The following is a 9,827-nucleotide window of genomic DNA, read 5'->3' as shown; positions in this document are numbered from 1 at the left end:
ATGTTGTAGAAATCTGACATTTTTCTCTTTTGCAATAAAGTTATTCATTCCAACAATACACACTACTAATTCAGTAATTATAAGGGTTTTTTTTTGTTTCTTAAGCTATGTTTATTTCGGGTGTGACATTTGTTACGTCCAAATCCAGTTTGCTTCAGATCATTTCCAATTCGGCACGAAGGTCCTTTATCGCGCTCTTTATTGGTCTTTTAGAATGTCCCCACTTCATCCACGTACCGTGGTAGGAAACTAATGTCAAAAATGTCAGTCAAATTATGGTTTGCCCCTAAATATGACTTTTTGGAAATTTTTAAGAACATTTCATGTAATTTTTGTTTTATTTTTTTATACCAACAATTTGCAAATGTTTTCCGATTCATAGTCAACTACTCCATAGTTATTAAAACGTTTTCCATGACAACATGTCATCTACCTGTGCTCAAAAACGCACCGATATGTTTTTCATTTACATCCAATCTTCTGGGGAAAAGTTCGCGATGAGTTGTACATGTGCATTTAAATTCCTTCCTGCAAGATCCTTCCCACATATTAAATTTTTTTGAATAGCCGTAGGATTCCTTGAAACATATAGATTGCACTGATAACCTGCATACTAATTGTAACGTATAATAAACCAAAACCTAATAGTAACTTTATCTATTATTAGTAATAAAAAAGTTTCGAAAAATTAGTATTATATAATAACCTAAAAATCGATTAGTTATAAAAAAACCCTGTTTTTTAAATCAGTTTTTGGACGTACTTATGAACCCATTCAGAATAAGCGAACTTTAAACATAGAACAGTAAGTAACAGTTGCACTAAAATTTGTTGTTGCCAAATCGAAACACAGAAATAATATTTAGTGAATTAAAAAAATAATTGTTTGTAATTGTAAGTCCGAAAAACCAGTGAAAAAAAAATCACAATTGTCAAAAGAGGGGACGTGGTCGTTTATTTACAAACTTTGTGGGTAATCATGACGAGAATAATCCGAGAAATAAAAAAAATCCAGTTATGGTAAACAGTTCCAGTTATATTTGAGCGAAAAATTGAAAAACCAAAAATTTTACCGTTCGTTGCTAATTTGAAGATACACTGTCCGCTTAAAAGTAGTAATCAAACATTTAAAAGAAAAAAAATTTTTCGCTATGGCTAGAAAATATTAACGTTTCTCACTTTTAACAATTTTAAATTCTCTTCACCTTTAAAACATACACGCGAATTTCATATAGAATTTCACAAACGAAAATTTAAAAATATAATGTTACCAAAAGCTTTAAGTAAGCAACAGAAAGGATGTGTAACACATACTTCGCAGCTCATGATATTGTCCTGTCACTCATACAATCTGACAGCTTTTTCATTAAATTTTGAAGTAGAAAAATAAAACTTTAATTCTTGCCTTGTGAAATCGTTAATCTTTCTTGAAGTTTTGAAAACTGATTTTTCATATTTTAGTGACATGTGGCTTAGGTTTAATATTGCTGTGAACATTGCTAATATATAAGATTTTTCTTAATAAATTTGTGTTATTAAGATCATTTAAAAATACTCCAACAGTCTAATATATATTTATTGTTTTTTACGTAAAATAATTCGCTTTTCTTTTTGTTCTATATATTTGTTAAACTGTTGTCAAAAATAGAATTCCAATTCACAATTTGACGATTACAACACTCAGCATGATCATGATTATAGTTTGCAACAGTGTGCAGCACACTGTAAAAAAAAAAAAAAAATCCTAAACTCTACTAATTATTTTCATATAACGTCTCGGGATTTCAAGGGTTTTCGCAAGTTTTTATGAAAAACAAGTTTTGTGGTAAAAACATTTTCTGAATCGCAGCAAGTTCTATGAATGCCGATTTTATATTGTGATGAAAATCGTGTTTAACTGCTAGTGTAAAAATATATTATTCTTCTTCATTAGGTGTTTCCATTGCAGCTTACACTGTAAAAACGATTCAGAAACGTTCCTGGAAAATAATAGGCAGCTGATGTGCCCAATTTCTTCCAGTAACATATCTCGCATAAACCAGGAACGTTTTCCGATAAAAGTCAGTAACCTTTCTGAAATATTAAGAAATCTCCCCTATTAAAGCCAGTCCTGAACCTTATAGAAAAATTAAGTAGGTTTAATTTATTTGATTAGAACCTTCCTGATTTACCAAGAAAGCTCCAGAAATATTAAAGCAAACACGGCCAACCTCCGCGAAAATTGCAAGCAAGAACTAAGCATGTTTCTCGCCTGCAATTCTTGCCTCGCAAAGCTGTAGCTATCCAGTGACTTATTTGCTCCCATTGGATGCTTAGTCAATCCATCCGGGCCGTAAACTATCTACAGTCGATACACTTAATAAACACGCTCCGTCAATATTTAAACTGGTAGCAAAAAATATTTTTCACACCAGTTCAAGGTCTGCATTCGTGCATCTTTTAGGAATTCAGGAAACTTTTTTGCGAAGATACTTGATTTTTTGGGGAAATAGGTGAAAACCTATGAAATCACGAAATGTTCCACGGAAATAACCAGTAACGTTTCGGAATTTTTTTTACAGTGTAGTTACGTCACTTAAAATCTGACTGAGCTACGTTCAAGGTAGAAATGTACTATCTGGATAATAAAGCCTTGAAGGAATTGCTTGCAATTCTGTCTTAGCTTCGGCCATATTTGCTTTAGAAATTTTACTGGTAAAGCAGAAAGGTGCCAATCTACTAATATATATATATATATATATATATATATATATATATATATATATATATATGTTCGTAGCATTTCACAGAGCATATTGCAGTCAACTGCAAAACATCCTTTTTTATGATTCTAGAGGGTAGACGAAAATGATAGCCATCTTGACGCAAGATTTATTTTAAAAGCATTGTAAATGTATAATAAATAAGAAACTCATAAAAATGCGCCTTCTAGTGGTGGAACTTCGAACTATTACTTCCTTTTATATAGTACAGAAGTGTTGTATTCGCGAAAAAAAATTCACTGAAAAATCGGTCTTAATTTCCATTTTTCTCGTCCCGGATTTTTTTCTCCAACCCGACCAGACGTGCGTACGTACCTAAGAACGTGTGGACGCTTGAAATATCCATTTTGACTATCCGTGAGTTAATTATATCGAGTTTTTTCAGCATCAGTACACTGTAAAAACGATTCAGAAACGTTCCTGGAAAATAATGGGCAGCTGATGTGCCCAATTTCTTCCAGTAACATATCTTGGAAAAACCAGGAACGCTTTCCGCTAAAAGTCAGTAACCTTTCTGAAATTAACCTTGAAACTTTATGAAGACGTGCGAAATCTGCCCTGTTAAAGCCAGTCAAGTCTCTAGAACCTTCTGGAAAAATTAAGTAGGTTTAGTGTAGTTGATTAGAACCTTCCCAATTTACCAAGAAGGCTCCATAAAAATAAGAGCGACCACGGCCAAAGCTATGCAAGAAGGAACCAAGCCTATCTCTTGCCTGCAATTCCTGCCTTGCAAAGCTGTAGCTATCCATTGACATTTTCACTCTCATTGGGAGCTTAGTCAATCTGGACAAGCTGTAAGAAATCTTAGGTCAATACACTTAATAAACACGCTCATTCAATCTTTAAACTAGTTGCTAAAAATATTTTCCACAACAGTGAAAAGTCTGCACGCGTGCAACTTCTAGCGATTCAGGAACCTTTTTTGTGATAATACTTGTTTTTACGGGGAAATAGGTGAAAATGTGTGAAATCCCGAGACGTTCCACGGAAATAACCAGTAACGTTTCGGAATTTTTTTACAGTGTATGTATCTCGCAGAACTCAAAAACAGTATTCCATAGAAAGTTAGAATTTGGAAAGTAGACTCCTAGTGGGGCCTAGTTGTAGACCTCCCTTTATATTTGCATTCGGATGTTCCAAAAAGAGTCTTTTATACCTTTTTGGTGGGAAAACTATTGTTAATTTCAATACAAACTCAAGTGGAGTAATAATTTTCGGGACATATGGCGATGTGTTGCCGGGTTTTTCGTCGCCAAGTTTTGTCGCCAACTTGGTGCTTAAAATAGCGCAGTTTTTAAACTAGTTTCAATTTGGCCACTATTGGCGATATTTCGAGAGTTAACCGTTGAATCACATTAAAATTGCCAATTTTGAGAAACTTTATATGTGTAAAGCACTGTTCTGCTTCGGTTTGCCACAAACTAGTGGTGAAACTATTAAAAATGTTTCCTTGCTTACTCCAAGGCAATATTATCATGAAATTTGATTAAAAGGAAGTCACGTGATGTACAAAACAGCTCGTTTTTTTTTTTTAAATGAAATTACATCTCTTCATTATATTTACATGTGAAATAAATTTCGTTCATTCATTAGCAATAGTTTTATCGCTAGACAGCTTTAAAATAGGAAATTCTTATTATTGACACACTGTATATACTTGCGAAATCAATCATCCACACAATGTGAACTTCAGGATGATTAATATCATCTTGTCGTTAATTCGGTTTTAGGTATATGAATTCTTCTTCAAAGTAAACAAGATGAAGCTTCGTGGTACATAAGAACTTCACTTTCGTTGGTGTTCCTATAAAAGGAATTATGCGCAGAAAATATTTTTCCTGCACTATCGTATATGTGTTGAAACCATAAGTTGAGTTTATAGATATTTTACTAGATATTGAAAATAAAAATGAGTGTTACTATTTACACTTTTATTACACTATAATTACTTATTTATTACAATATAATTGCTTTGTGATATGATACAATTGTAATTTGTTGAAATTTCCTTAACACAACGACCATTAAAAAACAATTAAGATAGCTAAACTCGTTTTTAAGTCCGGTTACTTAGTAAATTAATCGTAGTATTTGAGATTATTTCATTACAGTCAAATATGTATTTCTGTCAAATTATTTTTTATGTATAATTAAAAAGGAAAATAATACTCCGAATTGTGTAATACTGCAAAAGGTAAATTTTACAATCACGTAATCTTTGATACGATTTAAGAATACATATAAAAGAAAACAACTATTTCAAGTAGCCTTCCTTATTTTCTTGAAGAAGGATTCCATTTAAATAAAGTCTGAGAAACGAAAAGAAATATTTTTTTTTTCAATCACGCGATGAAGTCTTATTAAAATTGAACTTGACTTTAATAATGGAACTTCGGTCCAAGTACATGAACTAAAGATTCATTCAAAAGAATAAAGACTCTATTCAAAAATGATTTATGTAAAATTAAATTGGCTTCTCTTGAGTAATGACGGGAAAAAATATTGTATTTGCTAATGATTTCGTATTCTTGCTAAAAATCTATTGCTCAGAAATTCAAAAGAAAAGAAAAATACGAGTTCATATGTCCCCACATGGGAGAAACATAACTTTAATTTTCAGAAAGCATGACAAAAATGGCGTGACTTCACCTTCTTTGGGAAAAATATAATAATTGTACGTTTTGTTATCCGTACGGCGAAACAAAACCGATTTCAGTTTCTTTTTTATGAACAGTATGAGCTATTAAAAACTGAGACATTGATAAATGAGTCATATTTTATTTAGAAGCCTCAGGTTTGAAATACTTGTTGCTTAACCCATATTGGACCACTCATAGAACGCGACATCAATTTTTTTTAAATTTGTAACTACGTTATTATTAGGATGTGTTTAGACATATAAAACAAAAATTTTGAAAATATCTTTTATATTTTAAAAAATACAAGCTGTCCTATAAACAGGACAACGGTCCAAAGCACTACAAAAATCTCAAATTTTTATCTTACCTTCTGAGGAAAAAAATCACAGATGAAACTTTGGAAAACATACTAAACAAAGTCCAACATTGCATTTTTGGCATATAGTTGTTGGTTTGCGCTTGCAATTTTTCAATTGGCATCTTCTTTGGCGACCATCAGCATTTTTTACCAGTATATGCTCATTGTTGAGATGTAGGAGTTCTTTGTTATTTTGTAGCAGACTGCGCTGTCTTATTTTATTCCTTGGAATTGATTCACCTAAGTAACTAATAGTTACTGATCGTCGGAAGGTTAATATATCTTGTGCTTCACTCGGACAAAATAATTTAGAAAGCTTCCAGGCTGCAACAAGAGCTGTTTCAAAGCAGTTCAAGAAAAGTGGCCAATACCACTTTTTTCCTTGGATTGAAGCAAAATAAACTTCAGCATGACTGTCAAAAAGGTCTACTCCATTTTTATATTTGTTATAGGTGGTGACACAATATGGCACATCGACTTCTTTTCTGCCTCCCTTGACCCGGCGTTCTACTTTGTTTTTCACTTTTGTATCTTCAAAATTGCTCATCAAAGAAACGACACGATTATCATTCCAGCGTACTGCAGCAATTTTGTTGGCAGCGTCAAATGCTGAGTCGGAAGTACCTCTTTCTGTCTTAGACAAATCTTTCACAGACTTCAATGGACATTTTGCCATCCTATTGACTCTTACAGTCCCAGTTGCACAAAATTCCCTTTGCTTCAATCGAACAAGTAACCCATGGGAGGTAAAAAAGTTATCCATGTATACCTTGTGAAATGCAGGATTTTTCACAACAGATAGTAAATTTTCAACTACGCGTTGAGAAAGTGGTTCGTTACATTTTTCATGAGCTCCTTGATAGGGAATGATATTGAAAGGGTATCCATCGTAAGATGCCAGCATCCATAATTTGTATCCAAATTTTACTGGCTTGTTTTTCATGAACATCTTACAGCCATGTTTACCAAAATATCGCACCATTCGTTCATCAATTGTTAGATACTCTGAAAAAACTCCAAACTGCTGCAAAGCAACATTAAGTTTTTCAAACAATGGTCGAATTTTGTAATAACGATCTTGTTTGTCGATTGTGGAATTGTCATTAAAATGAAGATAATGTTTGATGTCACTGTATTTTTTTCTTGATATGGCATTGCTAACTAATGTTGTGCCTATATCGGGAGCATTTTCCCAATACATTTTTTCACGGGGTAAAATGTGATAACCGCTATAAAACATAACACCTAGGAACAGCTTGAATTCACTCTCAGAGATACTAAAAGAATGGTCATTCTTTTGGGAAGCATATCGGTTCGTCTCTCCAACGGTGTGTGCTATCATGTCTTCAGCCATCATATGGAAAAGTTCAATAGGACTTTTACCAGAAACAATATCGGTTATATTTTGGTGTTCTTGAAAAGGAATAGATTTAGAGCTGAGATCGAATTTTGGTTCACATTTTTTCCACTTCACATCCTTCATTTCGAAAATAGATGCATCACATTTGTTTTTTGTAAAAACTTCTACGGTTCCAGCAGCATCTTGTAAATCAGATTTGTCACTCAATGCTGGTGTATGACAATTTGTGAAAGAGTCATCTACTTCTTCTTCGTCACTAACTAAATCGGGTTCGGGAGGAATAATAATCACTTCTGGTTCATCAATTTCATCATCAGAGAGAGCATTCATATAATCAAGAGCTTCCTCAACTGTCAGAAATTTTCTAGCCATTTTACAAAAATCTCATTATTTCACATATCATCTAAGAAACACCATGCACTGCAAAGCGAACCAAAAAGCAAATGATACTCTGCTCTAAAAGGAATCCTAAATTTCAGAATGATTTCCCTAAAGGGAACAGGTGTACACATACAAAAGATCTCGTTTCAAGGAATGCAAATCTTTATCTATCTTGTATATACAAAAGAATACCTAGTGGGGGAAGGGGAAGTTTCTGTCAATCAATTGGACACCCTTTCACCTTAAAACTCCACCCACTTGATCTTTGTTTGTTATTGTATGAATACAGCTTGTTTCAGGATTATTTTTGCAGGAATGTGAATCAGACGAAAATGAGGGTCGGTATTGGACTGTTGTCCTGTTTTTAGGACACCCGAATATTTCGCTAAATAAACCTATAAAATATAATAGTTTTCTTGAATTTTATTATTTATAGCAAAAGCACTGTTCTTCTACTCCAAAAATAAATCCATAATTTTTTTTTTAGATACAATGTATAATTTTTAATTAATTATAAAATAATACATGTTTATTAAGTTTTAAGTGTTATGGTTATTTCCAAATTCAAATTAAATTTATTTGTCAAACTTTTGCTTGTATATTATACACAACTACGCCAGAAAAAGTCTGTGACAAAGTTTATATAAATCAGTCTTTTTATTTGTGATTTATACTTGGTTATTTCAGCTGTCCTATTTATAGGACAGCGGTCCAATATGGGTTAAAGCGCTGTGAGCGAAAAAATTTGGATTTATACTAATTTTTAAAATATTGCTTTTTTATTCAGAATAACTACAAACAAAATTATGTAATTAATTGTGCATTAATTAAATTGTATTAATTGAACTGTAAATAAATTCATTTTAAAATAAATGAAGTGTCTTCCGGATAATATTTTTTTCATTGAATTTAAGCAGCTAATTTTAAAATTTTGTTTTTAAGCTTAAAAGCATAATTTAATTTTTTCTAACTGATAATCATTGCTGATATTTTAACTGCAAAACAAGATCTAGGCCTGTTTTATGTCGACTATAGCCCCCCCCCCCCATTTCTTAGATCGCAATGCTCTACTTTTTCCAATTTTTAAAGCCATTAAAAATCATACGCAAAAGGAATCTAGGTTATTTAAGGAGTGTCAAGTTTAACAGCTTTATTATTCAAAACACACTCAAATCATACTGAATTTAATAATGATATCCTCAGTATAAAATATTAACCGTTGTTGTTTTTTATACGACTATTGATAATGCGGCCGAGTAGAATTTGCAACAAGATTGAAGGCAAAGTGCAGCTTCTAATTAGCACAGGCACCTGAAGGGTTGAAGTTCGACTTTACTTTGGTAACACACCTTAGACGGACAATATATCTATCGAAATTTAGATATTTTTTATCCAGTCCGGAGACTAACCACTCCCTAATCCCATACCCGAGGTAGTAATTTCTTTGGGGGGGACTTTGATCGCTTTTAGACTACAACCGATTTAACTTACACCAGTCACCACAAGCAAGCATTCTGTGAACCAGGTCTTCAACTGATCAGTATTGAACCCACGACCCTTCGACCAAGGAGCCCGTTTACCTATTTTCACTGTTGTCTTAAAAACTACATGTTTCATTGTTTGTTCAAACATTATCTATCTACCAAGAAACATTACCTGGAAAATCATGTGTTTATTGTTAGGTAAAACTGAATGTTGATTTATGCGGCTCATAAAACCAATTCAAAAAAAATAATAATAATATTAATAATAATTGAATATATTTAATTAGAAATGTTGCACATAATACTAATATAGTACGATTAACCTTTTAACTCTATTTTACAAAATACAATCATTTTTTTTCTATGGGAGTTGATTCATTCATTGATTTATTTATTCTAATTGTTATTAATTTATATTTTTCAAATTGAGTTTCCAAAAGTGTTGTTTTGTTGAAACACGTGTATGTACGTTGATCCTTAACAAGAACGAACTTAGCAAAAAAGTGGTAACTCTCGGTTATATATAATTGATTGACAACATCCAAGCTTTTAGAACTATTAACTTAAGCTGCAATGCATTAATTAATGTTTTTGCAACAAATTTCGAAGAATATTCGAAAGAAGTAGATTCGAAGTAGAAGTACTTTACTGTTTCTCTATTCGGTAAAAATATAGATTTTTGTCTAATTAACAATTTGCAATAATTATAAGATGTTCACTTTCTTACTTTTGCATGAATCATTGCACTTTCAAAGAAACCAGTTTTTGAATATTTGCGTTATCCACCTGATTGCTTAACACATAATTAAAGCAATCTATACCTGTCGAATTATCGATCGCAAT

The 9,827-nt window shown here is 32.3% G+C and overlaps 1 protein-coding gene across 1 annotated transcript; it reads right to left on the bottom strand.

Annotated features, from left to right (window-relative positions):
* Positions 1–5,784: 5,784 nt before the first annotated feature.
* On the bottom strand, positions 5,785–7,491 carry LOC129228539 (piggyBac transposable element-derived protein 3-like). The gene has a single exon (XM_054863219.1). It carries the CDS (start codon positions 7,489–7,491, stop codon positions 5,785–5,787), a length of 1,707 nt encoding a protein of 568 aa, XP_054719194.1.
* Positions 7,492–9,827: the final 2,336 nt, after the last annotated feature.

This window comes from Uloborus diversus, chromosome 8 (genome assembly GCF_026930045.1).
Source record: "Uloborus diversus isolate 005 chromosome 8, Udiv.v.3.1, whole genome shotgun sequence".
NCBI classification, from domain to species: domain Eukaryota; kingdom Metazoa; phylum Arthropoda; class Arachnida; order Araneae; family Uloboridae; genus Uloborus; species Uloborus diversus.
This window is presented reverse-complemented; position numbering and strand designations above follow the sequence as displayed.